The 25,196-nt window shown below is 37.0% G+C and overlaps 2 protein-coding genes across 2 annotated transcripts; one reads left to right on the forward strand and one right to left on the reverse strand.

Moving 5' to 3' along the window:
- Positions 1 to 185: 185 nt before the first annotated feature.
- On the forward strand, positions 186 to 6,175 carry LOC138323480 (B9 domain-containing protein 1-like). The gene is made up of 6 exons (XM_069268126.1): positions 186 to 320; positions 3,128 to 3,196; positions 3,597 to 3,708; positions 4,247 to 4,343; positions 4,649 to 4,779; positions 5,419 to 6,175. The coding sequence occupies exons 1-6, from the start codon at positions 267 to 269 to the stop codon at positions 5,574 to 5,576; spliced, it is 621 nt and encodes a 206-aa protein (XP_069124227.1). The 5' UTR covers positions 186 to 266; the 3' UTR covers positions 5,577 to 6,175.
- A 966-nt stretch (positions 6,176 to 7,141) lies between these two features.
- Positions 7,142 to 24,957, reverse strand: LOC138323481 (octopamine receptor beta-2R-like). Its single transcript, XM_069268127.1, has 5 exons — positions 24,693 to 24,957; positions 23,578 to 23,799; positions 17,735 to 17,877; positions 8,245 to 8,435; positions 7,142 to 7,606 (listed from the first exon to the last, which is right to left on the reverse strand). The coding sequence occupies exons 1-5, from the start codon at positions 24,955 to 24,957 to the stop codon at positions 7,471 to 7,473; spliced, it is 957 nt and encodes a 318-aa protein (XP_069124228.1). The 3' UTR covers positions 7,142 to 7,470.
- Between the last annotated feature and the right edge of the window lie 239 nt (positions 24,958 to 25,196).

Below are 25,196 nucleotides of genomic sequence, written 5' to 3' on the forward strand. Positions count from 1 at the left end.
ACAGTTTCCGGTCAAATTCCGCTCCCTTTAATCAGTTTTCTGTGTTTTAAGGATTGTAGTTTGCTTGATTTCCTGCTGCTGAAGATTGTATAAGATCATTGTTCGTTGATTGTAATATTAATAAGTAGAAACTACTACAGTAAAACAGGAAACATGCATTTATCTTTTAGTTTACCTTATATAAATTCAACAATATTGAAGGAAGTATGTCTCCCCCTTTTGAGACAAACCTCCACCAGGGGGCGACTTAAGCATAAATAACAAAAATGGCGCAGACGGTATTTCTCCTTATGGCAGGTGGACAAATCGAATCAGCAGAGGTGATTATTGCCGTTAAAACGTTATATTTTCAATATTTCTGAATTATGATCAAATCTTCTCCTTTAATTACTTACCTTGATGTTTGCTAGTCTTTGAATTCTGTCATACTCGATAATAAATTGTAGGTGACAAAACGTAAACAAGCTCGCACATGTCATTATGTCAGGCACGTATGTTCTGAATTTATCGACAGAATTAGCCGGGATGTTTTGAAATGCGTGTTTCCCGATCCTCCTTATATCAATACTTCGGTTTTGGTCATGATCACTGATTTATAAATACCAATCGGTGATAAACGGTTTAATTGCCTGCGGTTGCCCATCTTGATTACCTGAACAGGTCCTGAAATCCCTACTGGGTCGCGAACAGTTACCGTGATGATGTACCAATTACCGTGATTTCTGCGCACGCTCTATCTCCCGCACAATTTTTTGAATTCTTTTAAACAGCTAAATCACGGTGGCCATGCAAGTGTTCATTCAACAAAAAATTGTTCATTTGCAGTCGATATTGCTCACAAATCTACGTTTTTCTTTTGAAATCAAAGTTTGCAACACTCAATCATAGCGGGGAATAGCTTGAAATCATGACTTACTTGCATATTTATCCTGGAATTTCATGATATCATCGTTTATTTTGTTGGTCAGTCGTTTTCAAAAATCGTCTGCATCAAAGTAGGTCAAAGTATGCAAAATAATGGGTATATATGTATATGGCAAGTAACCGATCGGGCATGTATGGATAGGATCGTAAAACAGAAGGTAGTTTTTACCTGGTGCATACGTCTTGTGTTTACATTTTTTCCAAAAAAAAAAAGAAAAAAATGTATTTAGTGAATTTCTGTAAGTTTTAGGTCGTCTACACCTTTGTTTGTCTAAATTTACTCCTGCCCGGAGCTGAATCCTGTTTTTAGTGATTCCCTGGTCACCTATCGAACGCACCTTTAGACAGTCCTTTTTTTCGTGCTACTTTCGCCGATCAGTCACTGGATCCCAAAATAACCATGTATTACGATTAAATTATTTCAATAAAAGATATTGGTCGCTTTAATGAAACACAAGCTAAGTCTTGGTGCTATAAGCATGTTTAAGCGCATTTCCTTTCTATTTTGAAATCACGGTAACTGGTCCTGTAGGTATCGTCAACTGTACCAATTAGCGGTGAAAATAAATGGGGTCTCGTCAAAAAACATATTATTGAAATTAAGTAGCGACTATTGTTACTGAAGTATCTTGGACTAAAGATAATTCATGTCGATTTTCAACGCCTTCTGTGCGTTAGTTTTGGCAAAATCCTTAAAAAATCTCGAAAAAATCACAGTAACTGGTCGCGACCCAGTAGTTAGATTGATTTCTCCACAAGAGTTGAAAAATCTAATATATTCGGACGTTTGATAGATGTCTCTCGTCGGAATCTCTACTCGAGCCTTCTAAAGTTTATTTTGGGAAACTAAGTCAGGTTGACCTGCCTCTTATAAGGGTCTATTACAGAAATAATCCAACTGCAGGGGATATTTTTCTCCCAAAGGCAAAACGCATATATATATTTGTGTAGGCTAGTGACACGTACTGAAAACAAAGAACCATCTCATTTTGCAAACAATGTCTTTTTTGATTGCTACTTTAAGCAGCCATTTTGAAATTTAAAGTCCCTACATATAATAGTATCACAAATTAAAAAAAAAATCTTCACCCATCAGTTGTGAGTTTGAGTTTGTGAAACACATGTGTTGTCAGTTACTGACTGCCAGTCACCTCTTGGTTTTGAGTTCAAAACCTACATGTTGTCGGCCAAACGTCAGGTACTGACAGCTGGTTAACATGATAGTCAGTGTTTTTAGGTCATCTGACTCAAAGGATCAGGATGACTATTGTCATCATGCATCGTCCGTCGTTGTGCACCTTGCGCCGTCCGCTGTGCATAAACTTTTCATTCAAACGACTTCTTCTCAATAACCGAAAGGCCCAGAACACTGATATTTGGCATGTAGCATGCTGGGATAAAGGGCTATCAAGTCTGTTAAAATGAATGACCTTGACCTTAATACAAGGTCACAGGGGTCAAAAAGGCTAAAGTCTTTAAACAACTTCTTCTCAAGAAGCAAAAGGCCCAGGGTACTCATTTTGGGCCTTCGGCATGCTGGGATGAAGGGCTACCAAGTTTGTTCAAATAATTGACCTTGACCTTCAAGGTCATGGGAGTCAAATAGGCTCAAATCTTTTAAACGACTTCTTGTGAATAACTAAGAGACCTAGAGACCTGATATTGGGCCAGTGACATGCTGGAATGAAGGGCTATCAAGTTTGTTCAAATGAATGACCTTGACCTTCATTCAAGATCACAGGGGTCAAATAGGTTAAAATCTTTTAATTACTATGTTGTATTGTGCCAATAGTCAGATGACTGTTAAGGCCCATGGGCCTCTTGTTTCTTGAGGATATACCTTGTATGTCACTCAATGACCATAGCTGTTAATAGGATGTTAAGCCAAGCAAACCAAATTAAAGCGAACAGGTTAACAGACTTAACTCAGTGTCTGAATAAATTGAGCTACCTGGTCATTGTCGATTGACTCATTCCAGAATGCTGAAGCATTACACTCTTTCCTCCCGTTTTCAGTCCTTGCCCAAATACTCGATAGTCATATCATAAAGCAGGTTCAGGTTTATTTAAATTTTGAAACAGGGTTTGGTCTCAGGAACCATAATTGAAATGTATTATGTTTCAGTTTACAGGTTTTGCAAAATTATTTGGATGTTATGGTAAAAAAATTATCTGCTTTATTTGTTGTTTGTTTTGTTTCCAGTTTCCTGAATTTGACGATATTTATTGTAAATACTGTTTTACATATGGATCTGACTGGTTGATAACATCAGTAAGTATGTAAAATGTTATATTTGTAGGACATTTATAATCACTCAACTGATATGAGAAGTATTTTGAATACAAAATATTAAAATCTGTAAAGCATGTAAATTCAAAATATTGGCACAAGCAATACTTACTGCACACAGAGCTAGCTAGCTACATCATATTTTTATAAACCATAATAATTTTCCAGCCTGACAGATTTTCCTTTATGAAATTCTATCGATATCTTGAATGTAAGTTTGTTGTTCATATTGGTTATAGTTATAAATTCATTTAAGTATTACATATTGCAGTTTATGTTTTGACCACACAAACAATTTGTGGTTACATTGCAAGCTTCTCGACAAATTACATTAGAAACATAAATGTTTTCCAAAGATATGCATTTTTCTCAATTATCACAGGGTTTGGAAGAAGGTATCACACAGATAACTAAGAAAAGTAAAGATGAAAGACAACAGTTTGTTTGGAACTTTCCACTGGACATTACATTCAAGAGTACAAATCCACATGGTTGTAAGTGAAATTAATTGGAACTAAAATTTGATGTCTAGATAACCTGGCTGATCACAATGAGTTACAAAGCTATAGTGGTTTCTTGTTTTTTCCTTAGGCTTCCTCCATATTAACACTATTCAAATCATCAGTGGCAAATTTATTAGGTCTTGATTACAAATGAAACGAACCACAATATTTAGAGAAATACCTACTTCAGCTGCTTCTTTAAATTTAATTTCTTGTCATTGCTGGTAAATTGTTAAAATTGAAAGAAATGCTCCATTCTATATATTGCACCTGCAATATATGTTTTAAATTAGTGCAGAATTGTTAGGCATCATTTTTGTAGCTACAGTGAGGCTACTATACCAAATTTTTAGGGCCGCATTTAGCACAGATTTGAAAGGCAATTAGTAATTGCAGACTTTTAAACTAAATTACCTATTATGATAAAACATTTTTAGGAACATATAAATCAGCACAGATTTGTAAGGCATTATATTGTAACCAAAGTGAGACTTCTGTACCACACCTATTATAATAAAATGATTTGCAGGGCCACAGCTGGTGATACACTGCTATGGAATTGATGTATTCGGACAAGATGTTGTGAGAGGTTATGGAATGTGTCATGTGCCTATCACTCCAGGAAGGTGAGATTATTGGAATCCAATTCTTTGAATTGATTACTGTTTGATATACCGTTTTTCTGTCTCCCCTTCACTGGTCGTTATACACAGGTTTGACTGTAGGTCATTAGTCAATACATTTAGTGATAATATATATTGTTGATTTCATGTCATAATTAATAAGGAGTTTTGTCACATCTTGATATGTAACAATTGTATTTCCTTAATCTATTTATCTTATTACCTTGTACATTGATCAATATGTTGTGTTTAAGTGAGATTGAGTCTCATGGCTGCAGAAATTTTATAATTAGATAATGTTTTTGCAGACATAAACGGAAAGTACCTATGTTTGTTCCTGAGTCAGCATCAGCACTTCAAAAGTTCACAGCATGGTTTCTAGGAAGACGACCAGAATTTGTAGACCCAAAAGTTGTGGCTCAAGGAGAGGGAAGAGAAGGTAATTGGATGAGATTTATTCAGGGCAAAACCAAAATGAATTACCATAGACAACAATTTATTAACATTTGTCACTGTCCAGGTTTAATGAAATTTTCAGGCCTGATTAAACGTCCTCTTATCATAATTTTGAAAAAGTTTATATGAATGAAAATTTAAATATCTACCATCTTACTAAACTTACAGGTAGGTCTGCCATTTTGTGTTGAAAAAGTTTGAAGAGTGCATAAAAATTGCACTCTTGATTATCTCCTCCTGACAATACAGACTTTTTTTTTTTTTTTTACATTTTACCTCTACATGTATTGCCTAACCCACACATTAACCTTTTATAATTGATGCTACCTAAATACCCAACTAACAGACTTTGAATCATTATCCTATCTATGAAATCTTCTGACCATAGGGGATTTCCAGGAATCTATTCTTGGTTTTGTTTCAAACATTAACTCATTCTTAACATAAAAACCAAATTTCACAGATTTATATAGCCATCTTATCTAGAAAATGACATAAGTGCACTAAACAAATTTGATTTTGAAATAGCTGTGACTTAGATTATAAAAGTTTTCATAGAGAAACAATCTTTCATTTTAGTAATATGTATTTATATTCATTTTTTTTTTCTTTTTTTTTTCAGTAACACGTGTACGATCCCAAGGTTTTGTGACAGTGTCTTTTAACATTGTTTCAAAGGATATGAAAAAGTTAGGTTACGATGTCATTCCATCAGAGGTGTCTACAACTGTTTTACCAGAAAACGTCGGCATGTCTACCAAAGGACAGACAGAAGCATAGTGTCATCTCATTCTGTTAACAAATTACAAAGGGGGGTAACTTAATGATCATGATGAAATTAAAGCAGCAGTTCGAAAAAAGTATGTACGATATAAATATCATAAAATACATTCCACATACATATTTGTTCATAGTTAAAGAACTAATATTTTGTGATTTCTATATATGCAGGGGTGGATGCAGAGACTTATTGATTCATTTTTTATTTATTGACAAAGATTATTTCAGAAAGGAAAATCGTAAATTACATCAAACTAGTACACCTTTAACAGTTCTCGTCTGTTATGTTATTTGACAAATATGTTATTGAAATGTTAATGCATGTTTCACAGAACATTTGCTAGGGATATTTATTTTTAATATGCAAAAGGAATTTTAAAATTATGACTTTTAGCATATTTGTTTGAAGCTACAAAAAGTAATATGCTGTGCTTATATTGTGTTGTTCACTGAAACCGTCCATTTTAGTCTTTATTTCTTGCATATCATGCAACGAATGTATAAACGCAACATTTATTTTATTATGAAACACATGTAAATAAAAGCTGTAGATACTATGTATTTTATATATAAATTTGTAATACAATGTTATTAATGTGTATATTGGGTTTTGGTTATTTTTTTTTTAATTTTATTCATATATTATTTATATGCATCAGATTTACTATAAGAATATTGTAGATTTTATGCTAACAAATCTTTACTCAATCTATATATCCATTAGAACTTTTCTGTAGTTATCCCCTTTTGATATTATGTGAACATGTTTTAAGTTGTGATCAGTAATCATACGTACATCACTCACCATCATCTACTTAGAGTATGCTGTGTTTTGTTGTCAGATTTCTTAAAGAACACTTTGCTATTCTCAGATAGGTAGCTAAAATCTTTTACATTAATGTTGTTTTATGCTCAGATAGGTAGTTAGGATCAACTAACCAAAAACTTTGGGTTTAATTCTAGTATGGTAGTCGATATTTACTACAAGAACGTTGTGTCATGTTTAGTTAGGTAATCAGCATATATATACTACAAGATAGTTGTGTCATGTTTAGTTAGATAATCAGCATCTACTACAAAAATGTTTTGTCATGTTTAGTTAGGTAATTGTTAGTTAGGTAATCAGCATCTACTACAAGAATGTTGTGTCATGTTTAGTTAGGTAATCAGCATATATATACTACAAGAACGTTGTGCCATGTTTAGTTAGGTAATCAGCATCTACTACAAGAATGTTGTGTCATGTTTAGACAGGTAATCAGCATATATATACTACAAGAATGTTGTGTCATTTCTGTTTAGTTAGGTAACCAGCATCTACTACAAAAACGTTTTGTCATGTTTAGTTAGGTAATCAGCATTTACTACAGTTTGTACAGTGAGAAGTTCAGAGTCTGCTTTTCCTAAAGGATCCAAATGACAAAACGTGTTGATGTAGATATTTGCATCGTGACACAGGCACATACTAGTAACGTACTTGAGAACTTGGAATTCAGATTCTTTCCGGTAATATTACTAAAAAAATATATATTCCATAATTTTCATTCTTACGAAACAAGATGAGCTTTTAATATGTTGTTCACCACCAAAAGTTACCAACATTTTGAGAATTGCAATACATATATGAATTTTGGCAGTACTGCCAAACATCATTATATTTACGTCTAGTGCTGTGAAATTTGTACAGTGTACTGTCTGGCCATAAAGTCAAGTTATGGTTTACATACACTTTCAGTTCACATTTTTACAGTGCTATTAGTAATTGTAAAATTTAATATTTGTCCATTTGAATGATTTCATAGCTTATGCTTTTAAATGGGTTAATAAAGAAAGAATAGCATTTCGAAGTTTCCGCCCAGTTATGGCACATAAAACTTTAATTTGACAGTAGATGTCATTTTGTTACATAGCAACAAGAACAACATTGTTTCACATCCTTCACTGCAAGCTTTCGGAACAGATGGATCCGTCCTGCGTAGATAAAGATGTTGATAGCGTTGTTTGTGTACACCAACATCCTAGACGAAAGTCTGTTAAATGAAATAAAAATCATCAGTTATTTCAGTCATTGTAGATATGATATATTTGATTTTAGATCTCCCATTTGTACGTGTGAAAGACTTCTCCTGTTAAAGGTAACTTCATTGAAATATAGTGTATTGAATACAGATGACTTACATAGTAGTCTATGGTTATGAATAGACCCATGTTAATATATCAACAAAATTAATACACTATGAATCGACTAAATAAACTGAATTACCTGCCTTAGTACCAATTCTCTCCGCAAGGCTGCGCTCTTAAATACTGTATTTTTGGAGCGAAGCCTAGTGGAGAGTAGAAAAACTACGGCAGGCAATCCAGTCTACCGACTAAAAAGCAAGGTATATACTGTAGTCATACATATCGTCAACATATATATCATTACATTTCAACTTATAAATGAGTGTTCAAAAATGATATTAATACACTATACTATATAAGTAATGATGCTCAAGATGCCTAATGTCACTCAGAGTTAAAATACAAAATATGCGCATAGTTGAAAAAAACTCCATTTCCCAAAGGTGAAAAAATCGTAAGGTTAAGGATCAAATTGGCGAATCACCAAAATAATAAGAAGTCCCGCCCATCGAACCCTTGCCCATGAGTCATACCACCGACTGACCTGATGTAGGGACTTATGTAGCACTGACAGGCACTACTATAAACAATGTAGATACAATGTGGAATCCAGACAAAGGCGAAGTACCCCACCAATAGACTGACCGTCAGTGTTGACCTCATCTCACGCCAAAATATGTGGTGTTTCCCGGTCTTTAGAAAGTCAGAACTGCAGCATGCTCCTATGTCCCGAATCTGAAACATTTAAAGTCTAATAACAACCACCTGTAATAAGTACTAAAAAGTTATGCATCCTAACGTGGAATACATCACTAATTGAAACTATACCATTAATTAAATGAACTCTTTTAACTCCTTATAATAACTCCTTATAATAACTAATTTCAAATCCATTTAAAGTTATATAACTGTAATTTTCGGTGAGTTCACGAATCAAGGAGAGCTTTTAAAATGTTATTCACTACCATTTACCAACATGTTGAGAATTTATTACAATACATGAAGTATAATTGGCATAACTGGATGAAGATTTTGACATGTTATTTTTCTTCAGTAATCTATTGAAAGCTATAAGGTTTGACGACTTAATCGGTGAAAATCATTGGAATGGACAGACAAGCATATATGATGACTTGTACACATTAGGTACAACACTGAATTAATGCCATGTGAAAATCTTGCTTTTTATACTTACATACCTGAAAAAATGGCTTTACATATATCCTTTAAACATGTGATATGAAATTGTAGACCAAAACACGGCTTCATGGCTGTATGTACTCATTTTATTGCACTGTAGATGTAAATGATTTTTGGAAGTTTCCAGCTCTATTTTGAACTTGTAAATAAAATTAACACCTATGCATTGAACTTATTGTAATTCTAAAATGTTGGTAATTTTTGGTGGCGAGAACATATCAAAATCTCTTCTTGATTCGTGAAAATGAAAGATACGGCACATATAACTTTAAGGCATTGTTTTTAGCTCACCTGGCCCGAAGGGCCGGTGAGCTTATGTCATGGCGCAGCGTCCGTCGTCAGTCCGTCCGTCCGTCCGTCCGTCAACATTTCCTTTAAATCGCTACTAGTCATAGAGCTCTGAATGGAATGTAACCAAATTTGGCCACAAACATCCTTTGGGGAAGGGGAACAGAACTTGTTTAAATGTTGGCTCTGGTCCCCCGGGGGCAGGAGGGGCGGGGCCCAATAGGGGAAATAGAGGTAAATCCTTTAAATCGCTACTAGTCATAGAGTTCTACATGAATTGTAACCAAATTCGGCCACAAACATCCTTGGGGGAAGGGGAACAGAACTTGTGTAAATTTTGACTCTGGTCCCCAGGGGGCAGGAGGGGCGGGGCCCAATAGGGGTAATAGAGGTAAATCCTTTAAATCGCTACTAGTCATAGAGTTCTGAATGGAATGTAACCAAATTTGGCCACAAACATCCTTGGGGAAGGGGAACAGAACTTGTATAAATGTTGGCTCTGATCCCCCAGGGTCAGGAGGGGCGGGGCCCAATTGGGGAAATAGAGGTAAATCTTTAAATCGCTACTTGTCGTAGATTTCTGAATGGAATGTAACCAAATTTGGCCACAAACATCCTTGGGGAAGGGGAACAGAACTTGTATAAATTTTGGCTCTAACCCCCCGGGGGCAGGAGAGGCGGGGCCCAATAGGGGTAATAAAGGTAAATCCTTTAAATTATTTCTCGTCATAGAGCTCTGAATGGAATGTAACCAAATTTGGCCACAAACATCCTTTGAGGAAGGGGAACAGAACTTGTTTAAATTTTGGCTCTGGTCCCCCGGGGGGGCAGGGGGGGGGCCCAATAGGGGTAATAGAGGTAAATCCTTTAAATCGCTACTAGCCGTAGAGTTCTGAATGGAATGTAACTAAATTTGGCCACAAACATCCTTGGGGGAGGGGGAACAGAACTTGTATAAATTTTGGCTCTGATCCCCCAGGGTCAGGAGGGGCGGGGCCCAATAGGGGAAATAGAGGTAAATCCTTTAAATCGCTACTTGTCGTAGAGTTCTGAATGGAATGTAAGTAAATTTGGCCACAAACATCTTTGGGGGAAGGGGAACAGAACTTGTATAAATTTTGGCTCTAACCCCCGGGGGCAGGAGGGACGGGGCCCAATAGGGGTAATAAAGGTAAAACCTTTAAATCGCTTCTCGTCATAGAGCTCTGAATGGAATGTAACCAAATTTGGCCACAAACATCCTTTGGGGAAGGGGAACAGAACTTGTTTAAATGTTGGCTCTGGTCCCCCGGGGGCAGGAGGGGCGGGGCCCAATAGGGGAAATAGAGGTAAATCCTTTAAATCGCTACTTGTCGTAGATTTCTGAATGGAATGTAACCAAATTTGGCCACAAACATCTTTGGGGGAAGGGGAACAGAACTTGTATAAATTTTGGCTCTAACCCCCCGGGGGCAGGAGAGGCGGGGCCCAATAGGGGAAATAGAGGTAAATCCTTTAAATTGCTTCTCGTCATAGAGCTCTGAATGGAATGTAACCAAATTTGGCCACAAACATCCTTTGAGGAAGGGGAACAGAACTTGTTTAAATTTTGGCTCTGGTCCCCCGGGGGCAGGAGGGGCGGGGCCCAATAGGGGAAATAGAGGTAAATCCTTTAAATCGCTACTAGTAATAGAGTTCTACATGAATTGTAACCAAATTCGGCCACAAACATCCTTGGGGGAAGGGGAACAGAACCTGTGTAAATTTTGACTCTGGTCCCCCGGGGGCAGGAGGGGCGGGGCCCAATAGGGGAAATAGAGGTAAATCCTTTAAATCGCTACTAGTCGTAGAGTTCTGAATGGAATGTAACTAAATTTGGCCACAAACATCCTTGGGGGAAGGGGAACAGAACTTGTGTAAATTTTGACTCTGGTCCCCCGGGGGCAGGAGGGGCGGGGCCCAATAGGGGTAATAGAGGTAAATCCTTTAAATCGCTACTAGTCATAGAGTTCTGAATGGAATGTAACCAAATTTGGCCACAAACATCCTCGGGGAAAGGGGAACAGAACTTGTATAAATGTTGGCTCTGATCCCCCAGGGTCAGGAGGGGCGGGGCCCAATTGGGGAAATAGAGGTAAATCCTTTAAATCGCTACTTGTCGTAGATTTCTGAATGGAATGTAACCAAATTTGGCCACAAACATCCTTGGGGAAAGGGGAACAGAACTTGTATAAATGTTGGCTCTGATCCCCCAGGGTCAGGAGGGGCGGGGCCCAATTGGGGAAATAGAGGTAAATCCTTTAAATCGCTACTTGTCGTAGATTTCTGAATGGAATGTAACCAAATTTGGCCACAAACATCCTTGGGGGAAGGGGAACAGAACTTGTATAAATTTTGGCTCTAACCCCCCGGGGGCAGGAGAGGCGGGGCCCAATAGGGGTAATAAAGGTAAATCCTTTAAATTGCTTCTCGTCATAGAGCTCTGAATGGAATGTAACCAAATTTGGCCACAAACATCCTTTGGGGAAGGGGAACAGAAATTGTTTAAATTTTGGCTCTGGTCCCCCGGGGGCAGGAGGGGCGGGGCCCAATAGGGGAAATAGAGGTAAATCCTTTAAATCTCTACTAGTAATAGAGTTCTACATGAATTGTAACCAAATTCGGCCACAAACATCCTTGGGGGAAGGGGAACAGAACCTGTGTAAATTTTGACTCTGGTGCCCCGGGGGCAGGAGGGGCGGGGCCCAATAGGGGAAATAGAGGTAAATCCTTTAAATCGCTACTAGTCATAGAGTTCTGAATGGAATGTAACCAAATTTGGCCACAAGCATCCTTTGGGGAAGGGGAACAGAACTTGTATAAATTTTGGCTCTAACCCCCGGGGGCAGGAGGGGCGGGGCCCAATAGGGGTAATGGAGGTAAATCCTTTAAATCGCTACTAGTCGTAGAGTTCTGAATGGAATGTAACTAAATTTAGCCACAAACATCCTTGGGGGAAGGGGAACAGAACTTGTATAAATTTTGGCTCTGGTGCCCCGGGGGCAGGAGGGGCGGGGCCCAATAGGGGTAATAGAGGTAAATCCTTTAAATCGCTACTAGTCATAGAGTTCTGAATGGAATGTAACCAAATTTGGCCACAAGCATCCTTTGGGGAAGGGGAACAGAACTTGTATAAATTTTGGCTCTAACCCCCCGGGGGCAGGAGGGGCGGGGCCCAATAGGGGTAATAGAGGTAAATCCTTTAAATCGCTACTAGTCATAGAGTTCTGAATGGAATGTAACCAAATTTGGCCACAAACATCCTTGGGGGAAGGGGAACAGAACTTGTATAAATTTTGGCTCTGATCCCCCGGGGGCAGGAGGGGCGGGGCCCAATAGGGGAAATAGAGGTAAATCCTTTAAATCGCTACTAGTCATAGAGTTCTGAATGGAATGTAACCAAATTTGGCCACAAGCATCCTTTGGGGAAGGGGAACAGAACTTGTATAAATTTTGGCTCTGACCCCCCGGGGGCAGGAGGGGCGGGGCCCAATAGGGGAAATAGAGGTAAATCCTTTAAATTGCTACTAGTCATAGAGTTCTACATGGATTGTAACCAAATTTGGCCACAAACATCCTTGGAGGAAGGGGAACAGAACTTGTATAAATTTTGGCTCTGGCCCCCGGGGCAGGAGGGGTGAGGCCCAATAGGGAAATAGAGGTAAATCCTATAAATCGCTACTGTCTAGAGTTCTGATGGAATGTAACCAAATTTGGCCACAAGCATCCTTGGGAAGGGGAACAGAACTTGTATAAATTTTGGCTCTGACCCCCGGGGGCGGAGGGGGGGCCAATAGGGAAATAAGTAAATCCTTAATGCTACTGTCATAGAGTTCTCAGGATTGTACCAAATTGCAAAACACTTGGGAAGGGGAACAGAACTTGTATAAATTTGACTCTGGCCCCCAGGGCAGGACGGGTGAGGCCCAATAGGGGAAATTGAGGTAAATCTATAAATCACTTCTTGTCCTAGAGTTTTGCTTGGATTGTGACCAAATTTGGCCATAAACATCCTTGGGGAAGGGGAACAGAACTTGTATAAATTTTGGCTCTGACCCCCTGGGGGCGGGAGGGGTGGGGCCCAATAGGGGATTTAGAGGTTAATATTAAAATTCCTTCAGAAAAGAAACAATGAACCTGTATGAACATTACTTGGCATTACAAACCAGGTGAGCGATACAGGCCCTCTGGGCCTCTTGTTGTTAGTGAAGCTTCTATAACAAATTACCTATTATGATAAAACATTTGAGGGCAATCTGATTAAAATGCAGATCTTTATAACCACTCCGTTCAGTAGAGGATCTGACAACATCCTATTACGGATCACGTTTTGATGACCTTTATACCAATGTACTTCAGATCAAATGCATTTTCTGCTCGTTGCTACATCAATTGACAACGCCATTTCGTCAAAACATACATATAAACTACATGTATCAGATTTGTGCTCTTTGAGCGAGATGACTACGTACATGAAAATAATTATGACAGTTTTTTTTTAAATTTCGTCCCCTGAAATTCACCTGCAATATTTTGTATGCCGCAATTTGATTGGCCATTTCCAAAGGTCACCTAGACATGACCCCTAAAGGGATGGTGTCAGGTCCTCTTATTCAACGTAGCGATAATGAGGATCTGTACTTAAATGATTTGAGGGCGAATTAGCAGAGATTAGCATGGTATTATTTTTAACTACAGTAAGGCTACTATACCAGAGTACCTATTATAATAAAACAATTGTTGTGAATAACATAAAAAAACTACACTTGATTCGTGAGTATGAAAGTTATGGCACATATAACTTTAATGTGTGCTCATAATTACCAAATATAATGTATTGTAAGGTGCCAAGTACCCATGTAACAATGACAGAAAACATGCTGAATTTCGATAGGTTCATGGGTTGTTTTTAGGTCATCAGACCCGAAGGGTCAGGATGACCTATAGTCATCGTGATTTGTCCGTCGTCGTCCGCCGTGCGCCGTCCGTCGTGCGTAAACTTTTTCCTTTAAAACGCTACTCCTCCTTAACCGCTAAGCGGATGTCATCCATATTTGGTGTGAAACATTATTTGGGAAGGATAATTATATTTTATATAAATGAGCCTGGTCCGACCCCTAGCGGCTGAGGGGTGGGGCCCCAAAAGGGCGAATTTTCTTATTCTAAGCTTTAAAAACCTACTCCTCCATCCTTCGATGGATTTCATCCATATTTGGTGTGAAACATTATTGGGCCCAGACAATCATATTTTATATAAATGAGCCTGGTCCAACCCCTAGGGGCTGAGAGTGGGGCCCAAAAAAGGCAAATTTTCTTAATTTTAGCTTTAAAATCCTACTCCTCCTTCATTCTTGGATGGATTTCATTCATATTTGGTGTGAAACATCATTGGGGACGGACAATCAATTTTTATATAAATGAGCCTGGTCCAAGCCCTAGGGGCTGAGAGGTGGGAACCCAAATTGGGAAATTTTCTTAATTTTAGCTTTAAGGTGGTAGTCTCGCATCCCCCAAAATTTTCCTGTAGTTCAATATTTTTCATATTTGATTTATGAAGTAAATATGTTGTTATGCATCTTCTGTCAAAGTTTCGAAGAAATTGAACCATCTATTTTTTCTGAATAAATATTCAAATTTGCCATTTTTGAGTAGATTTGCACATGAAAAATCAGCATTAGTCTGTACTAAATCTGCCCCGTAAATGAAAATAATTAACAAAATGTTCCACGATATATATATATTGTTTAATTGACGTGATATATATCAATCCTTTTTTTTTTAAAAATGCTTTACTTCTCGTCATAATTAATTTCTAGTGATCATTTTTGGAGGAAATTAGGTAAAAAAGACGCAAGTAAATTACCTAAAACATTCTCACCAAAATGAAAATAAATTAAAATTGTGAAGTTCAATTCTTATAGAAAAATAACAGACTAAAAAGTGACAAAGTTGCTTTTAATCAGTCAATTTTCAAGAAAATTGAACCACAATTTGTCAAGATAGAGCATTTTTAGCACCAAAAAACCTTCATTTTTGCTTGAAAAAGACGGGATTCACAATAGAGTTATCTCCCCTATTATCTATACTTTTTATACATTCACTGCTGAATTTTCTGTTACAATATAGCCTAGATGTCAATAGTTTTAGTTTTAAAATGATTAACAATGTTTTATCAATATATATTAACCATAAAATAGCAATTTAAGATTGATAGGATTATATGTGTTGTTATTTTTTAAACTAATAAAATAATTTATTCATAAATTCAAACTTCAGAAAAGGGGGTATTAATCAAATCATGATCATTCAAATGCTTGAAGAGCTTGGGACAATGTCATAACTCAAGCGTCTGTATGAAAAAATCATGATCTGTCTCCCTTAGGTGGCAGTGTACAGTAGATTTGAAAAATTCAGCAAAATAAAGTGCAGGCTTTAATTATGTACACACAGCTTTTTAACCTTAAATGACATCTATATAAAAGTATATATATTTTTAATCTACACAACATTTGCAATTGTTATGCAGAGTTCATTTTTGGACAGGTCTGCTTCTTGTGGTTTTGTGAGCCTGTAAAAACCATGGTAACCAAATTTGTTTTTTTGAAAAAATGCTAAAAATTGGGATTTTCAACCCAAAATTACACCCCCTCTAGGAGAATTTTTTTTCTTGGGCACAGTTTAAAACCAAGCATCACTGCCGTGATAGCGGAACTGAGCCTATTTCGACATAGGTATATCATTAAACTTTTGAGCAATCTTACCTCGTACCCCGGCTATCAATTTCTGCTGCTACAGTATTGAGTTTTTCCATCTGAGACGCACATTCGGATACCCTCTAAACCATTAATCTCGAACCCGTTTTGGGGAATTTCTTTATGCAAATGTGAAGCCTGCATATGATTCTCTAGATTGAATTCACCAATTTTAGGATATATACATTTTTTATTTTTTTTTATGCATATAATAAAACAGGGGCTTTCTGCTTAATAAAAATCTCACCCATGGCCATTCGGTCTTACTGTACACTGCTACCTTACCATGAGACTACATTCTTAAAATCCTTCTCCTCCTTCATCCTTGGATGGATTTCATCCATATTTGGTATGAAACATCATTGGGGAAGGACAATCATATTATAAATGAGCCTGGTCCAAGCCCTTTTCTTAATTTTAGCTTTAAAATCCTACTCCTCCTCCATCCTTAGATGAATTTTATCCATATTTGGTGTGAAACATCATTGGGGACGGACAATCATATTTTATATAAATGAGTCTGGTCTGAACCCTAGGAACTGAGGGATGGGGCCCCAAAAGGGCAAATTTTCTTAATTTTAGCTGGCCCACTTTCTGTTTTAAGGTTTCAGTCTCCGATCTCAATGAAAATTGGTCTATAGGGGTTTTAATTGATGCCGAACAACATGCAAACATTTTCGTAAAGATTTTGGTATTCCAAGATGGCCGCTGGCCCACTTCCTGTTTTAAGGTTTCAGTCTCCGATCTCATTGAAAATTGGTCTATAGGGGTTTTAATTGATGCCGAACAACATGCAAACATTTTCGTAAAGATTTTGGTATTCCAAGATGGCCGCTGGCCCACTTCCTGTTTTACGGTTTCAGTCTCCGATCTCAATGAAAATTGGTCTATAGGGGTTTTAATTGATGCCGAACAACATGCAAACATTTTCGTAAAGATTTTGGTATTCCAAGATGGCCGCTGGCCCACTTCCTGTTTTAAGGTTTCAGTCTCCGATCTCATTGAAAGTTGGTCTATAGGGGGTTTTAATTGATGTCGAATAACATGCAAACATTTTCGTAAAGATTTTGGTATTCCAAGATGGCCGTTGGCCCACTTCCTGTTTTAAGGTTTCAGTCTCCGATCTCAATGAAAATTGGTCTGTAGAGGTTTTAATTGATGCCAAACAACATGCAAACATTTTCGTAAAGATTTTGGTATTCCAAGATGGCCGCTGGCCCACTTCCTGTTTTAAGGTTTCAGTCTCCGATTGGTCTATAGTGGTTTTAATTGATTCAGAAGGGGGAACTTAAGGTAAGGACAATCATATTTTATAAAGGACCGAGGTAAGACCCATGGGGATAGTATGACCGAGGTCCAAAATGGGAGCTTTGCTGAAATTTGGCTTTAAAATCTGACTCCTCCTTATATTAATCCTTGAATGGGTTTCGACCATATTTGGATGAAGGGCTACCAAGTTTGTTCAACAAATGACATTTACCTTTTTCAGAAACTTACATATTCAACTAAGGAGTTCCTTGTATTGTTTATATTAATCGTTAACCAATACTTTATACTGTGACTTTGTTGTTTTGTGCCATGAGTCAGATGACCGTTAAGGCCCATGGGCCTCTTGTTTTTTGTTTTTTGTTTTTTTTTCATTTGCTATATTGTAGCCTGATATGTTCACAAATTACATGTAGTAATACCAATTATATATACGTCCTGACCGAGTGAGATGGAGGGAAGTTACTGATATGTATGCCTTGACACGAAACCAACACGAAACCAACTCACGTGTTTCCTGGCGATGCGGGCGATGATGCTGTATAGGACGACCATTATACTGAGGGGTATGACGCCACTGAGGAGAGTGAGCACTATACTCTGGGTCTCGGTAAAAATCAACTCGTACCGACACGCCTCTGTTTCACCGTGGTCTGGATTGGATAAAACGTAAAACCACGATAACAAAGGTATTCTTATGATTGTAACCAGCAAAACAGATGTAGAAAGTGTAAGTCATATTTAAGCACCAAATATGCAGCAAATCAATATGTGATTGGTATGTTTTCCTAAGAGTGTTGGACATGAAATCTACATCTTTAGCAGTAAAAAGGTTTTAAGTGCGTTCAAGTTATTTGGTGAATAAGTGTGTAAATGTCGTTGAAACTTTTCAATGTGGGATTATCACCTTTTTTACCTTCCCGTGCAATTATCTCTTGAAGGTTTTCATGACAAAGAATCTTTTCTAATACTATGATTTCCATTGGCTGTTTTTAACTCGTTGTTCATACTCTGGCCCATGTGGTGCTGTCTCGCGCCAAGCACTGGTTTATTTGTAAGGCGGAAGCCATCGTGGAGGGATAATTTCAAATATGAACTCATTGGAATGTGCAGTTTGACCATTGATTTGTCCTTCTACATTTGAGCTTGACACCGCTTACTCCAAATAGGCGTCCCTATCTAGAGTCATTCCTCCATGACGTCTTCCAAAGATAACAAATGGGATTTTGCGTTCTAGTAAAATCGCGAGTCAAAGGAAATTTAAGTGACAGAAAAGGGCCCTGATTTCCTTTTCCCATCGTAAATAAGATATATCATATTTGCATATAATTGATTTAAATTGAAATCATTCTGAATATCGATGGTTCATTGTACGCATCAAATGCCATTCAAAAAGAGATTATGTTTGAAATTAATTACATACCAGGTATTATTTGTATCAAAATGAAAATTACGAAAGCTCGATAACAAAATCTACATCCGTACATCCGTGCAAGTGTTCATGAATATCTGGATTTTTTTTTCTTCATTTTGAAATACCCTCATTAGGCTTTCCACCATTCTTTGTAGTAGTTTAAACAAGAGGCCTTAATAACAGTAACTCACCAAAGTGTTGACTCTTCATGACCCCAGGATTTCAGGGCCAAAGTGTGCATAGTGTCAGTATCAAACAGGTGTCCAAAAAGCTATAGATTCTATTGTGAAATAGGTCAGTTGCAGGGTCATGGAATTCGAATTATTTGTGAACAACATTAGACTCTTTCCACCACGAAGAGTATTTAAAGGTGATAAAAACAGAAGGGACATGGAAAATGAGATAATAGGCTAGAAACATTTGTATGTCCTATTTAAACATATATCAGTTTGATATTTGCTTATATTTTGTCTCTAAATAGTAAAATTAATGAAAGCAATCTTCACATCTTTCTGACGACAGATTTTTTTCTATGACTTACCTCCCTTGAGTTCCAATGATTTGTGACGTCATCTGAGACAATCAACTACCGGAAGCCGGTGTGCCGATCGCGGAACTGTCAACATGCATGTGGATTTTTAGCCACAGGTCTTAGTACTTACATAAATACACACGGAGAAAAATGTTATATTTCGACTTATTGGGTAGCGTGGTTTATCATCTACATAATGACACATTATTGACGTCATAACCTATAAAATGACGTCACTACATATAAATGATGATGTCATTAATGTCGAGTACATATCGTGTGGAGTATCATGTGAGGGGTTAAACATAACGTCATTTTTTTATGAATGAATAAGTAGTGCTTTTCTATTCAGTCCACCCTGGAGAAATACGACTGTGCATGTATGTAATTTATAGTTTACACATAAAATTAACCGGGGAGTTTTGATATACACACTGGTAATTTTATGTGCAAAATAAGATCATAGTGAAAATGGACAATTATTGCGGCCCACCTCTTTAGACCTACGTTTTGATGAAAAAAAAATCATCCGTTACAAACATACGGAGACATGAAAAATACATTTTGTACACGCAGTTTAAAAGAAAAAACAATAATTTATCTGTTTTGTAATTTGCCCCCTCATTTTCTTCGGACTGAAATGTCCTAAAAATGCGCATTTTAAAGAAAAAATGGTCCTCCTGCACATTTTCATACTTCATCTAAGGGATTCTACTACATGTATTTCAAAAAAAGTGTATACGTCTTGGAAAGACAATTAATTCATTACTATTCAAGTTGAGTTACACAACAATGTGCCGATGGTGTGAATCCGGTATGTTCAGATCGAGCAGGGTTGCATATTGATATGACGACATTAACAATTATCATTATTTCAATGCAGGTAATTTAAAATCGAAAAATACATCGTAAAACTCATCTCAGCCATTGTAAATAGTAATATTTTTTCCTTCTCGGGGGAGACCTTCGGACCCCAAAACACCAAAATATCGCGCCTTCCGCGCTTGCAAAATCATCAAAATACATCGTGAAACTCATATCTCAACCATACTAAAATTGCGTACTCATCATTTCCTATTATATTCTACATAGTACACTTGCGTATACATGTATATGTAGAAAACGAATTTTACCGATTTTTTTTATCTAAACCCCTTAATCGTCTCATAATGGTCAATAGGCTATCTGATGTGTTTATATTGATATAAACTAATTAATTCTCAAATCCCTGTGGACTGTTCGTATACTTTTAAAATTTCTTAAGGTCGACTGGTTTGTTACTTCCAAAACTTCGCGAGGGGAGATAATATAATGAAGCGGTCTTGTAAATGATTTGTGTTTTATAAGAAATATATGTTGTTTTATGGTCCTGTATTAGTTGAATTGTTAAACATGAATATCTTGTCCACGAGTACATGTCATGCATATTAGGTCATTGTATCTAGTATCTGTGTTTTTTCCCCTTTTTTTATCGGTCGTGCATGTATTGTTACTACTGTACATGTATGTTACTAGTATTCTATTTGCGTACACGGAAAGCCCGGAAATTTTGTCGAATAAATCCGTAAAACTCATTCCAGAACTTTAAAAAAATAAACTAGTCTAACCCTTTACTGTGCGATGTTCTGAAGGATTAAGTTCCAAATAGGAAATAGAGATGTGTAGTACATGTACATACATAAGGCGGGATAGGGGCACATTTGTCGCGGTATGAGAGGGTTTTAGGGAGGGTATGAAGGGTGGCGGGGTCTACTTTTATAAATATGCATTATATGTATATACATGTATAGCATGTAGTCTCATTGTTGTTTGGGTCCATTTTCTTGTAAACTTATGTTTCTTCTTGTTGATATAAACTTTAAAGTTTATGTTTAGAGTTTTCATTTACAGACTAATGTCAAGCGCCACCCTCTCAAACATGAGCTGACACACACATAGCCTACACGATGTCAAATGGCTTTTGACTGACAGAAGATAACAATTTTCTAGCCCAGATTATGACGATTAGAATCAGTAAACGATCGTTTTTATTATATCAGGGTATGTTATAGATTGTATATTATATACGGATACATTTCCACTTATCAATATAGCAACTACACGTAGCGCGACTGTTTTAAATATTTATAATCGCAAATACCGCAATACTGTCCCATTGAATTTCCCGGCTCTTGTCACAGCTGTTGGTCTCAGATGACGTCACGAATCTACGGCCACCTGGTGATATCAGGGGCGATAAGCGATGCGATCGTTCTAGACAAGGGTGTTTATGGACTTCGTTTCAAGCACATTTTATTGAAATTACGTCAAATACAACCTGTATTTTTTGTTGGAAATCATAAAGTGCATCACAGTAAACAAATATCAACACAAAAATAGCATTTTTAAAATATGTTTTTATCACCTTTAATTCAACCAGGAAGTTGAAGACCACATAATTCCTAATTATGATTGACCATTGGCTATAGAAGATGGCTGCAAACTGTTTATGATGTTGGTTCAGTGGTTGTGGAGAAGAAGTTGAGCATGTAAATTATTTACGAGCACAAGACGATTGGAATAGATTCTTGGAATACTGTGTTTCTCCCATACTTGACAGGGTTGTCCCGCGGTTGCCAGGGAAAAAATAACTCTGCCTTTTACTGGGATAGGGAAAAGAAGCTCACACGCGCAAGACAATGACGTAACATCATTAACTTATGCGGTGACTATTGTCGGCGACGTCATTGAATTTGAGGCATTGCGACGTTCCTATAATGTCTGCGCTTTGGAAATTTTTCTATATGACTGCATTTTCATACTGTTTCACTTTAGGATGTATTCTTCTGAGGTTCAAGTCCCGTTGAAGTCTCGTTTCGACAAAGATCAGAGGAGTTACGAGATTTTCAAATACAATTTATCAATATCTGTAGCAAGTTGCCAGGTGCTAATTTTGTCAAAAAAATCATTTATATTTTAAGAAGATATTTTTATACGGAGATTTTAAGAAATGGCCCATTTGTGGGCCATTTTGAAATTGGGACCTTTTTCGCTTTGAGTAGAGCCACAGTTTTACCATTTTTGACTGAAATTGTCTTTACTTTAATCATCACCGCGCCAGCATTTTTAGCTGTATCGAGCTAATTTTTGTTGTAAATATTTACTATGTTCGTGGTAATTAAAATATTGAGCATTAATGTGTGAAATGACACACTTTTGTCACTCTATTTTTACATTTAATGGTAATTTTAGCACTTTTATTTTTCACTCTAAAATACTGAAAAATAGTAAATATTCATGTGGGGCAAAACAGTAAGCTCACGGACCCCCCATTTTTCTGCCTGATTTTGAAAGAAAAACCCTTTTCCCTATTGATATGCAAAATATTGACAACAGTTTAATACCAGAACTTTTTCTATAAAAGGTCAAATTCGGCAAAAATGGCTGAAAATGGTGCATTTTGTAGCTCAAAAGTAAGGGGTAGGGATAGCATATATTGTGATTCTGAGAAAAAATATTAGTATTATTAATCAAAAATGGTATATTTTTAAAGAAGACTACTAGAAAATAAATTCTACAAACATCCATACATATCGAACACGTCATTAGGAATTATGGCTTTAATCTCTTGTGTATATGGTCAAAACGGCAAAATTCCCATAAAATTCAATATTTTGTCAACTAGGTATCTTTGAGTGACAATAGCTCAAAAACGAGCAGACGGACATCTGATTTTTCTTCCATTCTCTTTCATGGTATTAACTCCTATTTCCAAAAATCTATACGAGAAAAAAAGTTTAATACAACAAAATTTTGACTTCTCAAAAGAGTACATCCTTAAGCATTAAAGTCACTTTTTTTTCATTTTATCGGGGTATGAAAGAAAATTTGTTTGCAAACTGTGTGAATCCGCATAGCGGATTTTCACAAACGTTGAATAAAAAATGAATAGGCCAATCAGAAAGCCAAAAACAAAGAAAAAATAAATATTAGAGTGTGGAAGAAAAAGAATCTTGCACGGGCCTGTCAGGTGGACAGGGATATCTCAACCCTCGTGAAAGGGTGACGGCCAAAATCTTTCACGAGAGTTGAGATATCCCTATTCACCTGACAGACCCATGCAAGATTCTATTAGTCTCAGATGAGTAAGATGACCTTAATCTCTTCACTATGCTTAAGTTATGAAGAGTATCGTAGTGAATTAAGTTCAGTTTAAATCCGACAAATGAAACTCCTTAACTCGAAATCATTACTTAAGGAATAATTCCTATGGAGAAATTAGTGCTAAGTTAATACCTTGGGTCAGTAATGGACGTTGATGAGACTTTTGACAGATATCCATCTACTAATAAAAGTATCGGATGAGTAGATATGTGACAAATGTCACATCTTTTTGTCATATATTTCTAGCAAGAAACTTCAATTTACCTTTTTCCGATGTGGAGTAGATGGCTGTGGATGTGGCAAGAGTGGTCAGCCAGATGACACAAATAGTGACCATGGCCCTACGACTCGTCAGGTAGACATGGTACCTGAGTGGTCTGACAATGGCAATGTAACGGTTGACAGTTATGGCCACAAGATGGTAGGCTGAGTTCATCTCTATCCATTGGACGGCTGTAATCAACCCTTCACACACGACCCTCGAGGCTGTTCAGATTATAACCAAATATATGCTTAATTGTCATTTAGTCTATGCTACACCATTACATAATGTCAACAGGAAGAAAAACGATAAACAAATCCGTCCGTATACCCTATTAACATATATAATAATCGACTAAAGGTCGGTTACGTAATTTCTTCATTGTTATTACGACAACAGATACCTAACCAAGGGCAAGAGTAATTCTTATCTTACAAATGCAGATTGTTACCAAAGAAACACATGACCGTAGAATCACAAATGCAAAAACTTAGCAACAAAATGTGTAATTGTTGTCGAGAATATAAATGCAAAAAACGTGCGATAATCGTAATAGAAATGAAGATTACAAGGTAAAGTGATTGTTGGAAATCATAAAAAGTGATGTTTACCTATGCAATGTGTGCTAAATATATCGCAAATACATATGTATGAAATACAAGTCATTGTCAATGATACAGATACTTAACAAGGAAACGTGTGATTGTGTTGCCATGGATAGAGATACCTACCAAGGAAACTTGTGATTGTGTTGTCATGGATACAGATACCTACCAAGGAAACGTGTGATTGTCTTATCATGGATACAGATACCTACCAAAGAAACGCGAGATTTGTTGTCATGGATACAGATACCTACCAAGGAAACATGATATTGTGTTATCATGGATACAGATACCTACCAAAGAAACGCGAGATTCTGTTGTCATGGATACAGATACCTACCAAAGAAACATGAAATTGTGTTATCATGGATACAGATACCTACCAAGGAAACGCTAGATTGTACTGACATGGATATAGATACCTACCAAGGAAACATGAAATTGTGTTCTCATGGATACGGATACCTACCAAGGAAACATGAGATTGTTTTGTCATGGATACAGATACCTACCAAGGAAACGTGTTATTATGCTGTCACGAAGATGGCCGAGGTTGTAGATGGGATAGATAATCCCAAAAACTAGATCAGAAGCAGCAAGACTTGCTATGAAATAATTGCAAGGTTGTTGAAGGTCTCTGTGGCGAAGCACGGTGACAATAATAACACAATTCCCTCCTATAATTATCAAAGAAATGCCTAAGAATATTGTAACGTAGAAAACAAAGTAACCAAAGCTTGTCTCGCCAAACGAGTCCACGCTTACGTTACCCGACATCGAGTACACTACTTCTGACAGTTAATAACTTCCTGCAGCATTATGTGATACACTTATAGTTTTACAGATTAAACCGACAAATTATTTGCGTTTTGGTCTGGTTTTGCCTCGCGCGATAAGAACTGGTTGTCGACCGTCTACTGTAACTCCTGCTCAACCTTGCAATGTCCATCACAATGCACATGGAGAGGTACTTCATATGCAAAGTAGTGTATCCTCGTCTACAAGACCTCTGTAAA

The sequence above is a fragment of the Argopecten irradians genome, chromosome 5, assembly GCF_041381155.1.
Source record: "Argopecten irradians isolate NY chromosome 5, Ai_NY, whole genome shotgun sequence".
NCBI classification, from domain to species: domain Eukaryota; kingdom Metazoa; phylum Mollusca; class Bivalvia; order Pectinida; family Pectinidae; genus Argopecten; species Argopecten irradians.

Coding starts and splice junctions, on each gene's coding strand:
- LOC138323481 (XM_069268127.1), bottom strand. CDS start 24,957: ATGTCGGGTAACGTAAGCGTGGACTCGTTTGGCGAGACAAGCTTTGGT. Junction 17,878..23,577: donor CTACTCCACATCGGAAAAAG/GTAAATTGAAGT, acceptor TATCCAATCCAG/ACCACGGTGAAACAGAGGCG. Junction 8,436..17,734: donor CCCGCATCGCCAGGAAACAC/GTGAGTTGGTTT, acceptor TAAATGTTTCAG/ATTCGGGACATAGGAGCATG.
- LOC138323480 (XM_069268126.1), top strand. CDS start 267: ATGGCGCAGACGGTATTTCTCCTTATGGCAGGTGGACAAATCGAATCA. Junction 4,344..4,648: donor GTGCCTATCACTCCAGGAAG/GTGAGATTATTG, acceptor ATGTTTTTGCAG/ACATAAACGGAAAGTACCTA. Junction 4,780..5,418: donor TCAAGGAGAGGGAAGAGAAG/GTAATTGGATGA, acceptor TTTTTTTTTCAG/TAACACGTGTACGATCCCAA.